The sequence below is a fragment of the Mustela lutreola genome, chromosome 2, assembly GCF_030435805.1.
Source record: "Mustela lutreola isolate mMusLut2 chromosome 2, mMusLut2.pri, whole genome shotgun sequence".
Lineage (NCBI taxonomy): Eukaryota > Metazoa > Chordata > Mammalia > Carnivora > Mustelidae > Mustela > Mustela lutreola.
The window spans coordinates 55,868,679-55,890,361 of record NC_081291.1 but is presented as its reverse complement, the minus strand read 5'-3'; the positions used below and the strand labels follow the sequence as shown (position 1 = coordinate 55,890,361).

At 53.4% G+C, this 21,683-nt stretch overlaps 1 protein-coding gene across 2 annotated transcripts in view; it reads left to right on the top strand.

Annotated features, from left to right (window-relative positions):
* The window catches only part of SLC6A6 (solute carrier family 6 member 6), an 82,933-nt gene that overhangs the window by 44,359 nt on the left and 16,891 nt on the right, over positions 1-21,683 (top strand). For both annotated transcript variants that reach the window (XM_059161846.1, XM_059161845.1), the window contains 4 exons: positions 9,598-9,730; positions 17,088-17,222; positions 18,432-18,535; positions 18,666-18,790. In XM_059161846.1, coding sequence (XP_059017829.1) covers positions 9,598-9,730; positions 17,088-17,222; positions 18,432-18,535; positions 18,666-18,790 — 497 coding nt within the window. The remainder of the gene's footprint in view (positions 1-9,597; positions 9,731-17,087; positions 17,223-18,431; positions 18,536-18,665; positions 18,791-21,683) is intronic.

Sequence of the window (21,683 nt, the reverse complement as noted above, 5' to 3'; positions counted from 1 at the left end):
AGTGCTGCCATTTTACTGGCTGTTTGACCTTTAGCAAGTCACTGCCCCTTTCTAAGCCTCAGTTTCTTTAACTGTTAACTGTTGAGGGGAATGAATCATTTCTACACCTGTATGCAGGTATATGTACTTCTGTTGCTGCATATGATAGAGTTTTCTTAGTGTATTTTAGAAAAAATACAGTTAACCCATCAAACCTATTGCCCAGAGGAAAAATGGGTATACGAAGCTGACGTAGTTACTCAAGTGAAAAGGTGAGTCAATAGAATGAAAAATACGTATCAGTTAGCTTTTGCTGTGTAACAGTAGCCCCCAAACTTGGCTTTCAACAACGACCATTTATTTGGTTCCTGGTTCTGCTGATTGGCAGTTTAGGCTGAGCTCCACTAAGCAGTTCTTTCCTTCTTTGTGGGGCTCCTGTGTGGGTCAGACAGCTGTAGGACATCAGGATAGCTCTTCTGGGGATTAGCTGGCTGTTGGCTGGAGGACCAGGGGCAAACTGGTCCATGGGGCCCATCACCCAGCAGGCTAGCCTGGCTTGTTCACAGACGGCTCAGCATTCCACACACCACAAATGGGGGAGCCTCTGTGCAGTAAAGAGTTCTTTTCAAACCTTTGTTAGCATCATTTTCGCTCATGTCTCATCAGCCAAAGAAAGCCACAGACTAACCCAGATTTAGGAGGTTGGGGGGAGAGGCTCTGTCTCTTAGGAGAGGAATGGAGAACTATAGGTCTTTCTACAGTTGACCATGATGATGTCAGTATAGATGTAGGACAGACATCAGGAAGGCGGAATGTGGAAACCTGATGTTTGGGTAACTCTTAGCTGACATACGGAGGAGTCCATCGAACATAGTGCGTAGAGGCCAATCGAAAAGCATTTGTGCGTTACTTTTTCTTGCTCGTCATGAGCTGAACTTGGGGTTCAGCACCTGGGTATGGCCCCGATGATCCCAGTGATGAGGTCGAGAGCCAGGGGCAGGAAACAGTATTAAGGATGGGAGGGAGTGGTCCCCTCATCGTCATTTGGGTCAGCTTTGCAGCTCCCGAGGTTCTTCCCCACCTCCAAGAACCCGGCCCGGAAATGGACCCACGGGAGAGGGGGTGGCCTGCCCCCTGGTCCTAGCCATGCTTGAGGGCCCAGGGCCGGGAAATTGTAGGCAAGCAAGGGTCAGGTGGGGGTTCAATCTAGGGGGTTTCTGTCCCTGTCATTGAGCCTGAGGTCAATGCTCACAAGTCCCTGGGTCTGCTTGAACAGGGGCTTGTTCTTGGTGTGTACATATTTTCCACCCGCAGACAAAGAGCACGTACAAGAACATTCATTACCCTCTCCGTGCCACACCCTCTGGAGAGCTGAGTTTACAGACAAAGAAGTGTGGGCACCTCATTCTTCTCACTTGAATGGGTCCTGAAACCACAGCCCTGTCTGTCCTAGGCTGTTCCTGGCACGGCCTGATCACCCTCGGCCCACCCTGCCCAGGACACGGCACCCAACCAGCCACTTGGGTCCTTCCTGAGGCCTTACTGCCTCGGGCCTGGGTGGGCTTGCCTGGGCTTGAAACCTTGGGCCCTCACTTCTAACTTCACCGGGCGCTGTTGCCCCTCTGGGCCCTGGTGACCTCACCTGTGCTTGGGGAGATCTGCACACTGCCCGCCTGGCCTTGTGGTGCTGCCCTACCTGAACAAGACTGAGCATGGCCAACCCTGAGAAGCTGCTTGAGAAATGTGGGCCATTGTTACTGTTAAGTGCCCTCATAGTGGATCCAACTGCCCTCTAGGGACATTTAATTCAGGTCACCTGACCTTCAGAGAGACTAAGGAGTGGCCCCTTGGAAATGCCCTTGCCCACCCGCTCCACCCCCGCCATTGCAAATGGGGCTGTCCTGGCTCATCTCTGGTCTCACAGGCCTGAGGGCTCTAGGGAAGGGGTTCCCATGAACCACGAGATCTCAGGCGATCCGGTTTTTCTCCCTGCCTTCTCGCCTACCTGTCCCCTACATTCAGCCCTCCTGGGGATCCTCCAGCTCCTGCCTTCCAGAATCCCCATTCTGAGCTCCCAGGCTACCGTTCCTGGCCTGAATGCCCTGAAGACAGGATTTATCTTTGAAAACATCCTGGGCCTACAGGCAGCTTCCCAGGGCCCACAGGATCCAGAAGGGCTTCTCAGCCCACAGAATGCTGGCCGCCTGCCTGCCTCCTACTCCAACCTTTGGGTCTTAGCCAAGTTTTGTAAGCCCACCTGAACATCCACAAATAACTTGCCATCTTTTTGGAACCCTGAGGAAGACCAGGGTCCACAGAGTAGGAGCCTGGAATGCAGGCTTAGTTGAGGAGACCAGGCGCGTCACCTGCATGAGCAGAGGCTGAGGCCAGTGAGTGGGCCAGGGTCTTCAATGTGGGGCAGCCCTGGGCCAGGTGCTGCAGGTGAGAAGGGCCTGGTCCCTGGCCTTCTAGAACCTTCCCTTCTCTTAGACATGAAAAAGGGAGAAGGAAAGAGAACTAACATGGAATAACCAGCTCCCATGAGCGTTGTGCCTGGGACTGATGCTTCTCATTGGCATTTCATTTTTCCAGGGGCCCTTCAAGTAGGGAAGTACATGGGAATCCTCCCAAACTCCTGCCTACCTCAAATCTCACATCCAGTTCCCAGATGCTCTGGGCTCTCCCTTTCAAGTACACCCAAAGTTTGACTCCTCTCCCCACTTACACTACAGCCCCCCTCCCCAGCATCACTCCCCCAGGCCCCAGCACTGGACTCTTCTCCCCTGCCTTGCCCTTGCAGCTGAATCCAAACATGGCATTTTTCAGCTCAGAACCCTCTTGTGGCTTTCCCCATACTATGATCTCACTCAGCCAGTGGGGATTCAGTGAGTGCTCACTGGATGCTGATTCTTCTTATGAATTCTGTGTCCACATCCACATGGCTGTGTAGCCTGGTGCAGCAAGTTAACTACCCTCTGTGGCCTAGTTTCCTCATCTGCAAATGGAAGGGCCATAGGAGCTGGGCTTTGAGGCATTAATAGGAGCTCACTAGGCTGAAAAGGAGAGCAAAAAGACATTGTGGGAGGAAGAACAGCCCACACAGAGGTATGGCATTCTGAACACATGCAAGTGTTTGGGGACCGTAAGTCATGAGTCTGGCCAGAGGATAAGACACATGGGGCCAGGAGAAGGTTTGAGGCCTTGAATGTTAGCCTGGTAAGTTTGAGCTTTGTTCTCCAGAGGGGGAGCCATGGAAGGTAGACAGGAAGGTGAGTGACATGACAATCTGCTTTCTTGCTACTGCTCAAGGAACACACTAGTGGGAGAGAGAATAGGACATACATTAAGCACCAGCAATATACAGGGCCTCAGAGGGTTCAACCATCAATGGGTCTGGGTTCCCTTTGAGGTGAAACAGCTTACAGGATTTCCCCCCAGAGTAGCCACTGACCCTCTAGTGCCTAGCTCTGGGGTTTCCATTAGGAGAGGCTTGCCAGGACATTATTGAGGTGTCATTGACTAGTACCAGGTTAGGCAGCAGAGCAGTGAGGATACTTGCAAAACTCTCTACATCCCTCAAGCCAGAGCCCAGCCCCAGCCATTGTTTCTGTCCACTTCTCACCTGTAGCAGACGTGTAAGTCCTTAAGGTGGACCAATGGCCGACGGGTGTTTGGGAACTCCTTGGGAATCAGAATAGCAAGGTGCTATGAAAGCTGAGACTTCCTTATGGCCCAGTGGACAGGGAAGGAATTTGCTGATCATCCCTGCCAGCTGCCCTCCCCCTCTCTCATTTTACTAGCTGAGAGAGAGTATGGGTGATGTCCAGTTCCCTTAGAGCAGGGACACTGCCTCTGGCCCCCACAAGTCCCCACTGCATGGCCTCAGGGCAGTCACCTCCTCTCTGAACCTTGAGGTCACAGTCTGGCACAAGTTAAAGAGTGACATGCTAAGGATAGGGCCTCCAGTCATGGCTTATTGGGTATGACACTGAGGGCCAGAGAAGTTAAGTGACTTGCCCAAGGTTACACAAGCAGCTAGATGGAAGAGGGCTGCCAGCCCTCATCTCTGACATTGGGGTCTGTGTCCCCACCAGCCACAGGTCCACGGTCACAGGTAACACTGTGCCATGTGTGTGCGACCTACTCTCAGGTCACAGGGGGTCCCCTCTTGGCATGGTCCCCCCCCACAACACCCACCCCATCTGTAATGCTAAAGCACCATTGTCAGCAGGAGCCAGTGAGATGACCTCTTCCAGAGCCCTGTGAAAGCCACCAGGCCCCCGGAGATAGTCATTTCACACTGGCTTTATAATTCGACTCAGAGTTGCTCTGATGGAAAACAGAGCTTGTGCCCCTGGTTAACCTCATCCTGCTGGTCCCTCCTCTGGGGTCCTCACTCTATCCTAAGGGCCCTGCTTCACCCCAGCCCTGGAAAGCAGGCAGGGCCAAATCTGGCCCCATGCCCTCCATCAGGCCGGAGCCATGCCTTCCTCCCTGGTTCCTCCCGAGCCCCCCCGGGAGCTCAGCACGTATCATTAGACTTTATTAGAATCAAAGAAATGAGTCATATTTGCAAACAAGCCGTGCTCAGCCAATCTTCCCCTGCAGCTGTCGGAAGGAGGAGGCGGTGGAGAAAGCCTTGTGTGGCCCCATGCTCAGGGCGGACGGGCTCTTTTATAATTGTTGCCTCCGCCAGTCTCCAGGGAAGAGCCAGGGCCAATAAATGGCTGGCCGGCAGTCAAAAGGAAACGATTTGGCCCACTCGGAGGACGTATTTACATCTCTGAGTGCTGGCTGGACGGCAGCGGGGCGGCCGACTCACAACAGACGTCCAGGCGACTCTTTTTTGGATCCCACCCTGGAATGAATCATTACTATTCTTGGACAAGAATGCAGCTCACCTCTGGGTCTCCTCCCTCTGGATGAGCAGTGTCAGGAAGCCTGGGATGCTGGGGGCCCTCGTGAAGGGCAGCATAGGACCAGGCACACGGGTGGCTGGTCCCCAGGGTGGCATCAGAAAAAGGGATTCAGGCCCAGGGTTGTTTTGTTTTTGTTTTTGTTTTTGTTTTAGTCTGGGTCATTTCAGGTGAATTCCTGAACCTCTCTGGCCTCAGTTTCCCCATCAACCAAATGGGTATGATTCATTTACTCCGTTAATGTCTGTTGAACAACTCCTCTGCGCCAGCCACTGTTCTGGATCCAGCAGTGATCAGACACGGGCCCAGCCTCCAAAGGAGATGGCATTCTAGTAAGACCAATGGACATTAAATGGATGGCCCAAATAAAATTGTAATAGAAAAGCAGTGATAAATAATGAAAAGCAAAGCCAGGGCAGGGGAAGGAGAGTGACTGTAATGATGGCCAGGAAAGGCTGTCCTGGCGAAGTAACATTTGAACAGGGACCTGAAATGACGCAGGGAGGTGGTCGTCATGTCATATAACAAGTGACTGACAAACTTTTCAAAGGTCCTGAGGCAGGAATGTGCTCAGTCTCTTTAGAAGACACTGTGGCTAAAGGGGCCATATGGGGGATGAGGTTGGAGATGGGACCAGCACCCATGAACTTGTCCCGTTGATAACCTGTGGTCCCAGTGTCATTAATAGGTCTGAATGGTAAGAGTATTTGGTCGCCTTATTCAAGGAGGCCAGAAGGGATAGGGCAGGTTAGGAGGGCCTCTTAGCCAGGTAGGTAGGAGCCATGGGAGGATGTGGAATGGTGGAGTGGTGTCCACCTGACTTGGGTCTGGACAGATTCTCTCTTGATGAGAACAGACCTGGGGGGAGGGTGACCGTGGAGGCAGGAAGACAAGTGGGAAGGCCACTGAAAAAGCTCTGGGAAGCAGAAGGGTCCATAGAGGAATGGTGGCAGTGCTGGGGACATGTGGCTGAATTTGGGGTACCATGCCATCTCCTGGGGTGGTTAAGAGACCGCTGAGGGGCAGTGCACTATGGCTGTTCTCTGGGGCACAACACTCTACAGTTTATTGAGCCCTCTCACCACCACGGGAAGGCCCAGCAGATCCCTCTCCGCCACTCTGTGGCTGAGGCCCTGGGAGTCCCACCAGCAGGGACCTGTGGAGGGTCTTTCATGCGGGGTCCTTTCAAAAAAGGATTTGGATGGCCCCCACACTCTCCAACCTCCACGGCTACCCAGAGCTATCTTTGGAAAGGATGTCCGTCATTTTGGCCCCAAGCCCACATTGGGCTCTATTTTGACAACCCCTGACTGATGAGACACATTCATTCCATTCCTAGAACGTCTGTATGGCCCATTACAAACATTTTCAAGACTTTTAAATAATTTTTATAAAGGTGCTATTAAAAACATTGAATCATTCATCTAAAAACATCAAACATCCAAAGAGAAAAACATTCAAGTACAAAAAAACGATACCCAAGGCCAAGTGCATTCCCCTCCCCCGCGTCCCACCACCAGGTCCCCCGCCCCATGAGCAGCAGCGTCTAGTGTGTCCTGCCAAAAATAGTCTGTGCGCATTCAAGCACAAATGTACATCCACCCCCTTCCCTTTTTAACACAATAGGGCACATGCCATAAGCCCCGTTCACCTTGCTTTCTTCACTTTATCTGCAGGATATATCGTTTCTTATCTGCTCACTGGGAGCTTTCCCACTGTCTCGCAGGCCCTGCGGCATTGGAGTTCACCTTGTGTCTTCTCTGTGCTGCTGAGCCCCTACTGATGGCCACTTGGGTGGTTTCCAATCTGTTGCTCCTATAGACAGTGCTGTATTGAATAGCTTGGGGTGGTCCCTGTCGTTGGCCACAGGTGCAAGAGTAATTATGGGAGAGAGGCTCGGGCATGGAGTATGGCTGGGTCAAAGAGAACATTCCTTATGGTGCCACCAAGAGGCATCATGAACTCCTACAAGAAGATGACCACCGGCCTTGGAGACTTGGTTTCCCAGCTTCCGGAGCTGGTCGGCTGCCCAGAGCCAGCCTGCCATCTGTCATAGGCACCACTGGTTTACCCTGCACAGGGGTAGGAGGAGCTTTAGAAAGAGTGTCCGTGAACCGACCTTGCTTGGTGTGGTCACACAGGGAAGGGAGGAGCTCAGGCTCTGGGGTTTCAAGCTTCTCAGCTGACTTGCCCAGAGGAGACAAGAAAAGGCTGGGGACCTTCTCAGCATGAGCTGAGCATCTACTGTGTGCCTGTCTGTGAGATCCTTGTTCTCAGGCTGTCTGGAGACTGGTAGGCAGGCCAGACGTTTTCACCTGAAGGTGACATCTGGTGTGAGGGGACGGCTGGGGAGACAGACGGGGACTCCAGTCAGTTGTGTGCAGAGCAGCGGGAAAGGCTTCCCTGGCAGCATGAGGACCGTGTAGCTGGCATTGCAGCGGGCCCAAAGGTGTGGAGGTGCAAAGTACTCTCCCTGACGCTGCCCATTCACAAGGAAGCCTTGGGCCGCTGCCCAGCATGCCCTGGGCCTTCATTGAAGGCGCTGAGCTCGGTAGACTGCGCAGGGAAGGGCTTTTTGTTCTAAAGCAGCTGCAGCCGCCAGATCCACGTGCTTGGCAGGGCCCCAGCCGGGATGCGGTTGGCTGACAGCCTGCCTCAGGGGATGCCCCCTGGCTTGAGGCTTCAGGGGACCCTGGCCCATAGCAGGGGCCTGGGCAGATTCTTTTTAAGGTTTCAGTGTTATTCTGTCTGCTTATTGGAGGAGCAGTGCGGGGCAGTCTGTAGAGCACAGGCTTTCGGAGTCTGACAGGCTTGGGTGTAGGGTGGCAGCCTTGCCACCCGCTGGCTGCGTGTCTGTGGGCAGTTGAAGCTTTCTTGCCTCGGTTTTCCCCATCTGTAACATGGGGCAAATGAGCTCTAGTCCTTGGATCAGATGATAAGTTGGAAAGGCCTTGTGGACCTTCTGAGCACACACCATCAGAGGTGTCCAAGGGGAGCTCCTTAATGTCCGGGTTCTCACCAAAAACAAGGACAGGAATACTGGCCCTTTTTGAGGTGAACGGAAATACTTCATGACTTGGTTCTGAGTGCTGTGTGAACTTGCTGGTATCCTCAGTTGAGTCCTTGGTTCATTCACTCAGCAGGTATCTTTTGAGACCCTACTGTGTGCTGTGCGCTGTTCTAGGTGCTGAGAGCACAACAGTGGCCCAAAGAAATGGCCTCGCTTTGGATGCCACTTGAGATGGGGATCTTGGATTTATTCGAGGTCCTTATGTTGAAGCTTCTACGGGGTGGGGCTGGGGTGGAGTGGGGAAAGGCAAAACAATGAAGTATCCTCGCCCAGCAGACCTTCTGACATCCAGAGCCCTGACCACAACTGGCTGGAAGCTAGGGAATGGTCTGGAATGCATTCCTAGGCAGTGGCCTGGGGGCAGGAGCTGTTATCTGTGTATCTGTGTTTTACAGGGCGTACAAAGTCACGCCCCCTCTCTGCCTCTCTTGCTGGTGTGTGGCCTCCAAACCAGGAGCTGACTTTGGTTAGAAGGAATCCCGGCTTTTCATACACAGGGAGCACAAGCTCCCTGTCTCCCATGTTCAGCAGCCTGGGGAGCCAGGGGAACGGGGCACCCTGATGTCCCTGAGGCTGGATGCCTCTGTCCTTAGTCACTGCTGCAGTATCCGCTCTGGGACAATGGGGACAGTGTCTTGGCACCGAGTTTTGCGGCTTCTGGCTATTAGCACCCAGTGCAACCCCACCTCGACTTCAGATGGCATCAGCCCCTCAGGGACGTGTGTGAGTAGGTGCTCTCACACATCTTCTGCAGGTCAGTGAGGTTCTCGGACTCCACAGACCCAGCCTCTGCTGTGTGATGCTGGGCCAGGCCAGCGAGCCTTCTCACTGTCTCCCTGCCTCTTCTCAAGACCTTCATAACCCTGCAGAGTTGGGGCGAGGAGCCTCACTGCTCAGGTGCTAGATGCTGATCTGGGCATCTCGAGGCCAGGACGGGAGTGAGTGCTAAGGGTTACCCAATGCTGGCTGCATCCCAGACCTTGTCGTTGGTACTTCGTGTGGGTTTTCTCTTAACAGCGATCCCTGTAAAGAGGTGGGTAGGTGCTCTGCAGCCACATACAGAACAAACACTTTGCCCTCTTGAGGCTTACATTTTCATGGATATTCAGATATGAAACAGGGGTGAATAATAACAAAAGAGGGGTGGGACAGAGAGTCGGGTAGTTATCCCCATTTCACAAACAAGGAGATTCAGGTCCAGGAAGTCGGGTAACTAACCCAAAGTCATAAACTTTCACATGGTAGCGCTAAGTTTGAACCCGGTGTTTGGCCCACAGTGGACACTGAAGAAGGGTCTGCTGAGAATCGATCACATGGGAATTAGTACGCATTTAACAGATGAGGAAACTGAGGCATAGAGATGTGCTTAACTTGCCCGAGGTCCGACTGGGTTGAACCCAGGTTCACCTGACATAGGACTCTCAATCTGTCCCCTTTGTTGACTTCTCCATACCCCTGTGACCTGGGTGATTGCCGTTTCAGAGACCCCTGGGGATTCCAGGGCTTGGAAAGGCGAGGGGGCTTGTGGAAACACACCCAAGCCAGGGTTTCAACCCTAGCCTATTGGGAGCCCTGGCCTCAGCTCTCTGTGTCCCTGGGCGCAACCTGACTTGTGGCTCTGTTTGCTTGAAGGCGCAACGTGCTGAGCTTGTCTTCTGGAATCGACGACCCTGGCTCCTTAAAGTGGGACCTTGCTCTCTGCCTCCTCCTAGTCTGGCTGGTCTGCTTCTTCTGCATCTGGAAGGGCGTCAAGTCCACAGGGAAGGTGAGTTGTGCGTCCATCCCTCCCCTGCCTCAGCAGAGAGTCTCCCCACCCCCCAGACCCTCCTGCTTGAAACCAGCCCAGCCCAAAGAGCCCAAGTATGTTGCTAAAGCAGTCCTCTGAAAGGAAGTAAGGCCCTGATCTGTGGCATTTGCCCACATCCTGGTGTATATACTCCCACCATGTCTGATTTCACATTCCCGGTAGTTTAACTAGTTCACAGAATTCCTGAAAGTCAGATGGTGGGCTCTCTGGGGTCTGCGTAAGCTCCCTACACTCCTGGTTCCCATATCCAGGTGTTGCCAGTGCAGATTTAGCAAATAACAAACAGGGGTGTTGATAAGTTAGCAGGTAGCAAGGTGAGTTTATTGTTAATTACCAGCAGTTCACCCCAAACACAGACCCTTGCTTTGCAAAGTGTGCCCTGACTGGCAGCTTCAGCATCCCCCACAGACTTGTTAGAAATGCAGACCCATGGGCTTGCCCCACACTTGGAGAATCAAAACCCACGTCCGAACGGTATCCCCAGATAATCCAAATGCACGTGGAGGTTTGAGAAGCACAGAGTTGGAGTTTGGTTGCAAAGTCTGGTTAACCAAATTATCGTACAACTAACACTTCGGCTGGAAATGAAGATGACAGTTATTAAGGAAAACTTCTCACTGCTGATTAAGTTACTTGCTCAAAACCAAGATGTTAGTTGTTAACCAGACCGTTAGCCATTGCTGAAACATTTGCAGCTGATTTAATAGGTTACATGAAGACCAGAACGTTAGCTATTAACCCGGGTGGTAGCTGATTATTAAAATGTTAGCTTACAGTTGAGGTTGTAAGTGTAACTGGTATATTTCCAATAATGAAAAGGACAGCCTGTAACTAAAAGACTGGCAAGTTAGAGCTGAACAGTTACCCGATAACCAGGACGCTAGCCAGTATCGTGGTCATGGTCACTGTGATGACAAGGCAGTGCGGAGGGGTCTGGGGGAATCACTGCAGTGGGGCTCTAGGCCAGAGAAGGAGTTGGCTTACCTGCCTTTATATGAACCCCACCTATCATTTCCCTCCTATCACTTGCATCTTGACAGGGGAACATCCCTTTAAGGTCTAGAAGTCCCCAAAGGTCTAAAGAGTAAGTTAAGGTGGCATTTGAGGTACTGTGGTGGGCAGGGGGTGACATCTCCCGGAGAAGGGGCCTTTTTGCTGCCCTGGAATTTACATTAAGGACCGTGCTCTCCCCAGATGAAGAGCCCCTTGAAGTGAAGTTGTAGATCAGAACAGATCCCAGCATTTACTTAAGGGCAAGATCTGGGTTCCCAGGAGAGCAGAAGCAGAATGGGGACAATTCTGGAGCAGGGCCCTAAAACCCAGTCTGGAAAGGAATCAGGTCAGGGTGACGTTATTGCACTGGTTCAGGCAGGAACAGGGCCCCTCGAGCAATCCCCACAGGCGCCTTGGGGTGCTCCTTCACCCCTTTACCCCCTTCACTCCTCCTCCATCTTATGTGCAAAGCATTTCCTTACCACCTTTGTTCAAATGAGGAGGGAGCTGATCTGGGAGAGGTGAAGTGGCTTATTCAAGGGCACTCCCTCCCCTCAAAACCCTGGCTTTCTCTTGTGCAGAATGGGTGGAGGTGAAGACTCTAATAAGGTATGTGGTGCCCCCAACACCAGTGCTTGGCACAAACAGTGTTGTAAACACCCATCGTGTCTTCACTGTGCTCTCCTATTTCCCCACATGGAGGTGAGTTTTTCTGGAAGTTTCTATGGAGCACTTATCCCCAGCCGTGCTGGAGACATGATCGTTTCCTGATGTACTCATACATTTTGAGCCTCTACTTCCTGTCAGGTACTGTTGTAGGAATAGAGCCAGGGGATACGCTGGGTGTCCACAGACAGACAGAAGTCTCTGTGATCCGGGAGCTGAGAGATTTGTTGGTTGCGACAAGGTGAATGTGTAAAATACATGGGAGTCAGTGGGGACTGAAGAGTAACGTGGTGAGGGAGAACAGAAAGTTCTGGGGTACGCTTTTTTTAAAAATTTTTTTAAAAGATTTTACTTATTTATTTGACAGAGAGAGATCACAAATAGGCAGAGAGACAGGCAGAGAGAGAGGGAGGAGGAAGCAGGCTCCCTGCCAAGCAGAGAGCCGGATGTGGGACTCGATCCGAGGACCCTGAGATCATGACCTGAGCCGAAGGCAGAGGCTTAACCCACTGAGCCACCCAAGTGCCCTGGGATGCACTTTTAAATGGGGTGACCAGGCAGGCTCACCAAGGAGGGTAACTTTGGGACACAGAGTTGAAGGAAGTAAAGGGTAAGCCATGTGGCTATCTGGAGGAGAAAATATTCCAGGGAGAACAGCCAATGCAAAGGCCCTGAGGTATATCAGACCTTTGGGGGAGCCCCCAGTCTGATGGAGGAAGCTGTGGTTTCCGAGAAAGAGCGGGCAACCTTTAAGATACAGTGGTGCGAGGGGGTGGGGCAGGAGTTTAGAATCAAATGAAAATGTAGAGGGTACTGGGCTGCAACTGTGGCCAGTTGAAGACGTGACTTGACAGAGGTCCCCCTACCCAACCCCGCCCCTGGAGACAATCTCCTCCTCACGCTCCAGGCCCCTGAGGGGCAGGCATGGCTCCCAGAACAATAGCAGAGCACGGGCCAGCCCAGAGAAGCCAAGACAAACACAGAAAGGCTCTGTGGACTTCCTTGAGCTCCATGGCCGGCCTGCCCGCCCGCCTGCCGCCCGCTGCCAGCCATGGCTTTCAGCCCTGGCCGCAGACCAGGTTCACGGCCGCCGTGGGGGCTGGGTCCACGGGCAGCAGGACAGACCTCATCCTGGCCCTGGCCCTGGCCCCGCTTCAGTGGCTGATGCTGGTCCAGCGGGGGGTGAATGGAGGAAGAGTCTGGACAGCTCAGGACCCAAGTTCAAGTCACTTGGCCTTTCTGAGCCTCGGTTCCCTTTTTTTGTAATTGTTATCATTCCAACGGTCTGAATATGCCAGGGCTTCATTCATTCAACAAAGAGCGAGAATGGCAGCAAAGGCTATGTTGCGCATGCGCGCCATGCCCCGTTCTTGGGGCTATCGATCACCGCTGGTTCCATCAGCCTCACATCCAGAGGTGTCCGTGGCCAGGCTGGGATTTGAACCCAGGCAGACCCAACTCCCCACCTGGGTGTCCTGCATCCTGCATTCTTTCCCCTCCTAATCATCCCTTGCTGCCTGCCCTCTCCCTCATCTAGCCAGACGGTAGGGTATGAAGCCAGGATGGTGCCAAGTCCAGACCATCACATGGGAAGTTAAGTGCTGGGGACCCAAAGGGGAGTACCCTCGCTGATGTGACCACAGACGTGCCCTGAGGCTGCACCCCCAACTCTTCTGCCCCATATGTGAAAACAAACCCGGGGTAGGGGTGGCCAGTCAGAGTCGGACCTGGTTTGGGATCTCAGTTTTGCTCCCACCAGCTGCATGAGTTTAGGAATGTACCCTTCCTTCTCTAAGCTTTGGTTTCCCCTTATGTGAAAGGAGTTGGTGATTCCCCCTCTGACACACACAGGGCTGCCATGAAGACCCTTGGGCCCTGCCTAGATGCTGGGCACAGATACGTGGCCCCACCTCTAGGAGCCTCCATCTCTGGCAGTGACCCCTACTGCCCAGGCCTTTATCCCCAAAAGGAAGTTCAGGGCAGCGGGAGACTAACTCGTCTCCCTCCTGCCTTCTGGGCCATCCTGAGGGGAACGAGGAAGAATTGTCCTTGCAAGTTTCCAGGGCAGTTGGGCCACAGGGCTTTTGGGTCATGGGCTCAGAGGAACCACAGAGGCTTGCCAGTAAGAATGGAAAAATACCACGTCCCGTGGCAAGGCCTGCTGGGCCACCACCAGAGGCCCACTGGCGGCGGCTGGCACCAGCCTCTCCCAGGAGGATCCCGGGGGAGTCACGGAAAAGTTGAGAATGGCTCTCAGGGGCTTGTCCTCAGAGCAGCAGAGTTTGCAAAACAAGGGTGTCTTTCCAAAGAGGCGGATGAGGTGGTGTGACTAGGCAAGGCTATGTGAGCAGGAGGGGCTGTCCTGTCCTGGATCAGGGGATGGACTGCGGTAACACACACACACACACCAAAGACACAGGACTCCGAAGCCAGCTGGCCGAAGACATATCCCACCTCGATCACCTATTCGCTCTGTGACCCCAGGGCCCCTGATGTCACCTCTGGGGGCCTGTTTTCTCCATGGAAAATGCAGTTAAATGAGTTACTACACCTAAAGCTCATAGCCTATACCTGGCACACAGCAAGTGCTCCTTAAGTGCTTGTTAAACAGATTTGATACATGAAAACAAGGGAAGCCACCCCCATCCCGGGTGGTTTCCTGTGTCCCTGACACAAAGCCCTCTGGCCAGAGCCCGGTTGCCCAGCCCAGTGGGGCCTGGCTGGCTTTGAAGTGGCCGCCCTCTGGGGACAGCCTGCTGTCAGCAGTTAATTGTTTGTGGGCCTCTGGGTGTGGTTTGCAGCAAGGCCCAGAGGTGGGAACCGGTGGGGGGCCTGTCTGCAGGAAGGGAGGAGCAGCTTGTGGGGGGGCATGCTGATTTTTCTTTCTTTCACCCTTTCTGTGGCTTCCTGACCTGTTCCCACCCTCCACGCCTGCCACCTTGCCCTTGGGAAGTTGGGAGGGTTCTCTGCCTCAGGAGAAGATTGGGGGGCTGGGGAAACTGAGGCCCAGATGGAGAAAAGTCGTCAGGGATGGGGGAGGAGCAGCAGAGGTAGACGTAGGGCCCGCCCTTTAGCCTAATGGGAGCGGCAGGAGAATCCTCCCTGCTAAGGTGTCTTGAGGCTGGCAGGTGAAGGTAGCACCTTTATTTTCCTCCTCAGACAGATGGGAGCTGAGGCCAAACCGCCAGCTGGGAGGTGGCAGAGGTGGGATCCAAACCCCAGCCTGGGGCACCCCTAGCGGGTCTTCCCTGACACTCTCTCTCCCCCTGGAGTGGCAGAGCTGGATGGAACGTCAGACCTCATCTGGTCTGAGCCTCCTACTTCACAGGAGGGGAAATGAAGCCCAGAGAGACAGTAGCTTGCTCAAGGTCTCACAGCAAGCCAGTCACAGAGCTTGAATTCCAACCTGTGCCCTTGGGGAGTCCAGGCTTCCTCTGGTCATTGGGAAGGTTGAGTGGAATAAAGCACCAGACATGAAAGGGGTTTTCCTGCTCTGCCACAGTTGTCTGCGGGCAGCAGGCTCTGGGGCACTTTAGTGCTGTGTGACCTGAGGGCAAGCAGTGGACACTCGGGGCTTTGGTGTCCTCACCTTCAAGATGAGGTTCTTAATGAAACTTGCCTCAAAGGGTTAGGATGGGACCAACTAAGTACAACAAAGTAACTACTACACCTAGAATAGTGCCAGGCATACAGTAAGCACTCGGTAAATGCTGCTTGGTGGTGGCTGGCCAAGGGCAGCTGAGCCAGGCAGGCCATGAGAGCTTTCCTCCTGCCCTCTTCCAAAGGCCCTTTGTGGTTGTTTCTACTCACAGGGATGTCGGCTGTCCCAAGAATTGTGCTCCATCAAGGATTCCTGTGCCAGATAGGTGGGGTTCAAGGCTCGGTCACCCTCCATAAGTGTCTGGTACTTATGTGGGCCCCAGAAGTGCCCTGCAGTAACCCAGCTCCGCCCCCAGCTCCCCACACCATTGACATGTTCACCCGCTCTCTGGGTGTCAGTTTCCTCACCTACAAAATGGGTACACTTGCTGTGTAGTCATCCCTTTCTAGTCCCCTGGTCCCCTAAGACCCTGAGGGAGTCAGGGTCTCTGCGACCCAGTCTTAGCATTTCAGTTGGTCAACAGGAACTTACTGTATGTGCTGCATCGGTGAAGTCAAATGCCTCATGCCTTTGCTCAGAGTGAGGTGGTCCACCTCCACGGGCTCTGGCTGCGGCTCCTGTGCTCTGGGCATGACCCAGGCGAGTCTTCAAGCCCTGCTGAGCTCCCCGTCCCTCCTCTGTCAGCACAGTGGCTGGCACGCCAGTTTGTGGGGCAGGGCGGAGCGAGCATCAAGGGTCCTTGTGCCCGGGGAGCCCTTGCTCTGCTGGCACCCTGCTGGAAACACCAGGATCTCACCGTCAGTTCAGAGCCACGCATCTCTGAGTCCCTCCCAAGCGTGAACCCTGCCTGGAAACGCCTCCGTTGAAGGAACAAATAGGGAAGGATCCATCCAAGAGAACTGAGGGCATAGGGTGTTTGGAGACCAGGTGGAGGAGAGGAAGTAGGGTGGTACCTTGGCCATGGAACAGTCCAGGCATCTCTGGTGTCCATCTCCAGTTGACCTTGGTGTCCATCTCTGGTGTCCATCTCCAGTTGACCTTGGGCAGCCTGGGATGTGCTGTGTTATCTGGGGAAGGCTGTGGGGCCTCTTGCGGCTCCAAAGAAGTCGGGGGGCCTTCCAGGTTTCCTGGCCAACGGGCATTAGAGCTTCATTTCCTCCCAGAAGTTCCCTGTGCTGCTTGCAAAGTCACTGTCGACAATAAGCCCCATTTCTTGAGCATCTACATGCCAGGTGGTGGTACAGACAGCTCCCTGAACCCTTGCCTCACCTCTGGATGGAGGTCTTCTATTACTGTAGTCTCCATTTACACATAAGGGAACTGGCCCAGAGAGGTGAAGCATCATGCCCAAGGTCACACAGCAAGCAAGGGGACAGAACTGGGGTTTGAACCCTCCCCTAACTGGTTCTTCACTCAAAGAGTCCTACTGACAGTTCTAATGTTAGCTGATACATCCTGGCACAGGCTGACCACTGGGCTAAGCCTTTTACATAGACTAGACAGTTTTATTTTGCATTTTTTTCTTTTTTTAAGATTTTATTTATTTGTCAGAGAGAGAGGAGCGAGAGCAAGCACAGACAGACAGAGTGGCAGGCAGAGGGAGAAGCAGGCTCCCTGCCAAGCAAGGAGCCCGATGTGGGACTTGATCCCAGGATGCTGGGATCAGGTCATGCCTGAGCTGAAAGCAGCTGTTTAACCAACTGAGCCACCCAGGTGACCCTGCATTTTTTTTCTTAATTTGCATTAAGAAAATTCTTTCTTCATGTCTATTGCATGAGGGCAGAGAGTCTGTTTTGGCCACCACTCATACTTCCAAGGCTTAGATACTCAGTATTGTTTTCACTGATTCTCAGTACATCTATGAGGTAGGTGACTGGTATTATACACAAGTTCCAGGGGAGGCAGCTGAGGCCCAGAGAGGCTAAGCAGCACACACAGGATCAAACAGCAAGCTTCGGTTCCAGACCCCTGGCCTCGGAGAGGATGCGTGAATTCGACAGCAGTGGTTGATGCCACGGGCACACCTGAATTACTCTCTCCCGCCCACCCCCACAGGTTGTCTACTTCACAGCCACTTTCCCGTTCGCTATGCTCCTGGTGCTGCTGGTCCGTGGACTGACGCTCCCCGGTGCAGGCGCAGGCATCAAGTTCTATCTGTACCCTGACATCAGCCGTCTCGAGGACCCACAGGTACCGCAGGGCAGCCTGTCCTCCCACCCAGGGCCGGGCAGGGTGTGGGAAAGCTAAGCTGACGCGCAGTTTCTTCCAGTCTTGGGGGCGCAGTTCGAGTTGGGCCATCAGCCCCCAGTACTTTTCCGGCTGTGCTGTGGCATGTTGTCCACCATGCTCGCAGGCCTTTCCAGCTGTGTGTGTATCTTTTCATGTGGAGAACTGCTGAGGCCGGCCAAGTATGGTCTCCTTCCAGCCCTGTGCCAGGGAAAGGGGCAGGGTTGGGGGGGGTCTTTTGATGAGCTCGTCTCTTCCTTGGCCCTGGCCTCTGCCCTCAGTGGCCTAGAGGGCGGCATTGTGGGGAGAGTTGGCCCACGAGCGCTGCTGGCTTCCTTGGCTGAGGTTGGAATTCAGAGTTGGTGCTGAGCTCAGGGTCTAGGGGCAGATACTGAGTGTCCACCTCTTGGCGCTCAGCTGCGTGACCACAGGGGGTTGGAGAAAGCCCTGGGATGTCTGATTGGCCCATTTGAGGGCCTTTTGCCACCAGGATCCTCAGCCTTCAGGTGGCCTTTGAGGTCCTGTGCTGCTTTGGCTCACTTCCCACTGCCCTCTTGCCCTGGGCAGAATAGGGGCGGGCAGGGGATGGGTTGGCCAACATCAGAGGACAGTTGGGAAGGCAGCTTTGTGGCCATCAAGAGCTGCTGGATGAAGGTTCTGGAGAGCGGCTTCGCCTGCATAATCCATTAAGGAGTTCCTCCCCGCTCCAACTTGTGGGTTCCCAGACGATAGGAATTACAGTAATAATAGCAGCCTTGACTTAACAGTCTTAGCATGTATTTGCACTGGGCTTAATCTTTATTCTTAGAACCTGTGTAGTAGTGCAGCAGAGCCCATTTTATGGATGTGAAAACTGAGGCTCCAGGCGGGAGCCCTCTTGCTTGCATTCATTTCGTAGTTGGAATTCCTGTCCATCTGCTCCAAAAGCCCTTCCTCGTAGTCCTGATGCTGAGTGACTGGGTTTTTCTTCGACTTCTGGGCTTCCTTGCAGCTCAATATTGCCTTGAAAGACACCTTACATTCTAGCATAAATGCTTTGACTGCAGTCAAGAATCTGCACATTTTGAGGTGCAGTCCTTCAGGTGGCCGGGAACCTGTACCGTCTCCTCCAGGAAGCTGGCTCTAACAGCCCCTTCTCTCTCTTCTTGGCCACCCCCACCCAAACCCTCACAGGTATGGATTGATGCTGGGACCCAAATATTCTTCTCCTATGCCATCTGCCTGGGAGCCATGACCTCTCTGGGGAGCTACAACAAGTACAAGTACAACTCGTACAGGCAAGTGTCGCGCCAGCGGGCCTGGTGGACCTTAGAAATAATGATGTTTAAAGAAAAAAAGAGAAGAAGTAGGGAGCGTGGCTTCCTTGTGTTGTGAATTAACTTGCTCCCTGACATATGTGTAACTTAGGGACTGTATGCTGCTGGGATGCCTGAACAGTGGTACCAGTTTTGTGTCTGGCTTCGCAATTTTTTCCATCCTGGGCTTCATGGCACAAGAGCAAGGGGTGGACATTGCTGATGTGGCTGAGTCAGGTATGGTGGTATTGGTGGCAGTGGTGGTGGGCACTGCCACCTAGTGTGTAAGCCGAGTACTGCAGGCATGAAGCCAGACCCCAGGGGGCTTGGGGGGGGGACGAGCCTGGTTTCCGAAACGGACCCCCCCCACCAAGATGCCCCCCAAGTATCAAAGAGTTATTTTAAGCTAAATTTTAAGCACTTGCGTTGCAATTCGGCTCAAGGGTTAGCAGAAACGAGGGGGTTGGGTAAGTTGGGGAATATTTAGCTACTTTTGTGTGGTCTTCCCTCCCTCTCCTTCCCCAGCAAACTCCTGGTTTCAGCAGCAGAAACCACTTTCCTAACTCAGGCCCAAGCCAGCCACCAGCCGGCATTCCATCACCACCTTCTCAGCTTTGGTTTCTGTATTTTGCACTTTGCTCCCAGCACACTCCCTCTAGCAAACCCGTTCATTCATTCCACGATGTTACTGGCAGAGTCTGCCCTGTGTCAGGCACCACCGTAGGCAGCGGGAGAGGGAGAGACAGTGGGCCTGCTGGCCACCCTCTGGGACGGTGACAGATCCAAGTTGGGCGTAGGTTGGGGGGACAGTGTCACCCCCTCAGGGTGTGGGATCTGTTGGTGGGGTGCTCCTTCCGGAAGTAGAGGAAAGAATCTTAGAATTATGGACTCTGCCGAGCCTGGGATCCTAGGCTGGGATCCTGGAGCTCCAACAGGGTGGGTCTGGAACCTGAAAATGGTGAGGTCTTCAGTTGCTAGAATCCTAGAGCCTCAGTACCACAGTATTCTAGGACTTGCCCCTGGATATTCTAAGTCCTAGAATCGCAGCTATAAAGTGCAGTGGTTTGGATATGGGATTAAGAACCATAGGCTCCCAGGATCCCCACAGTCTACCCTTGCCCCTTTTCCACCTCACTCCTATCCTGCCCATTCATTTGGCGCGTGATCATCAGCTGCCTGGAAGGTTTTGGTTATTTTGTACACGCTCTGTGCTGCACCTGACCTTCCGATTTCTCAGGACCTCTCTGGGACTACACGGAAGCAAGTGAGGGTCTGGGGTAGAGGCTTCTCTCAGGCCCAGAGAAGAGACTAATGTCCTAACTCCAGGGACCAGTGTGGACCAGAGTCAGGCACAGCTGGAGCCCTTGCCTTGGCATTGCCCTTACCCTCATGGGAGACTGGGCGGTGTCCTTCTCCTTCAGCCATAGAACCCTAGCATTGGGGCTCAGGGATACCTCAGCCTTGTGCATTTAGACATCTACACGCTGTGCAGTTGAGGAGACCCATGGCTTGAGAGCAGGAGGCTTGCTTGGGCTGGTGAGGATCAGGCCTCTGTGCCTTGAGGACTGCCCCCACCTCCTGCCTCCCCACCAACCCTGGATGCCCATGACAGCTCTGGTCTTCACCTATGTGAGAAAGCATCTGAGCTCCTCTGACCTTCTCTGCCATCCTTACACGTACCCCAGTGTTGCAGGACAAGGGGGGCAAGTCCCCAGCTCAGCCCCACACATCTCTCCGTTGCCCCCAGTCCCAGACAGCAGCTTTCCAACCCCAGGAGCCCCCAAGAAGCAGGCCGGAGACTGAGGACACAAGAGTAATTCTAGAAAGATCCACACCTACTTGGGAGTGTGGCCGTTCCAGTGATGAGGGGGAGACAATTTGCAGCTCCTTTGCATGGCTTTTTCCAGTCGAGGGCCGACCAACCAGTTGCAATTGCCAGGAGCATGGAGTGAATCTGGTGGTGGGATATTTATATCTCTCTCTCGATATATAAAATAGATCTTTTTCTGTGGACAACTAGGTATTTTTGTATATGTCTACATCATCGCCCTAAGTGGTTTGCTTCCTCCTGTCCACTTCAAAGACCTTGTCGTTTATTCCCCACGGTGATGTCTGAGCAGCTGACACATCAAGGGTGATTATTTTCTCTAATAAGCTTTTTAACGAGCACCATATTGAGCGAAGTGCATTTGAACCAGATCCTTATTTAGCCGAACAAAGTGCACGCGGCGCGGGCAGGGGCGCGTTCTCTGCTCGCTGAGAGGCATGCGTTGGTGCTCGGAGCGGCTGCGTTCCTTCAATGGACTTCTCTCTCTATAGTTCACCGTGTGCTTTTAGAGAAAGATGCTCAGACCCTCTCCCAGAGGCTGGCTTGACAAAGGCAAAACTGAAATACAGAAACGAGCGCGTTGAGAAAACCTCCACCAGGCCCAGGCGGGCGGCAAGGGGGTGGGGGGGGGCCCCATTTTACATCTGTCTCGCAGTCGGCTGGACAAGAATCCCCACACACTGAAGCCTGCCGGTGGGCCAGAGCTGCCCTGTAGGGGCCCCCGAGGTACCCATGCGGCTCCTGCCAACTGGGGCTTTGGGGTTGGTACTGGCGCCCCTTCCCTCACTTCTCACGGGATTTTCTACGGCCGCAGCCTGCGGACGCCAGGTCATGGTCGGGTTTTCCGGAGTCGGCTAGACTCTGGCCGGTAGGGAGGGCTAGCCCCTGCTGCCACAGTTGTGGTTGACGCCCGACGGTGTGGTCTCTGGGTCCAGTTTATTTTCAAGTTTTTGTTTTTGTTTTTGTTGTTTCCATTCTTAAACCAGTCCTTGGGTTTCTGATGTCTGCTCTAAATATCCCGCCCTCCAGGCCTTTTTTGTCTTCACGTTTCTTGACTTCTTAAAATTATTATTGCTTTTATTTATTTATTTATTTTTTTAAAGTTGTGGATTTTACTTTATTTTTTCAGCCCAGGCCCTTTTAGGCCTCCTTTCTTTTGCTGCTTCCTACTGTCTTTTGCGCCTGCAGGCCTCAGTTGTGGTCCCTCCCCTTGGCTTCTCCCCTCAGGCCCACTGGAGACAGGAGGAGACCTTTCCCTATGACTCTGGAATGTTTCCAGTCAGAAAGGTGCCCCCTGAGCTG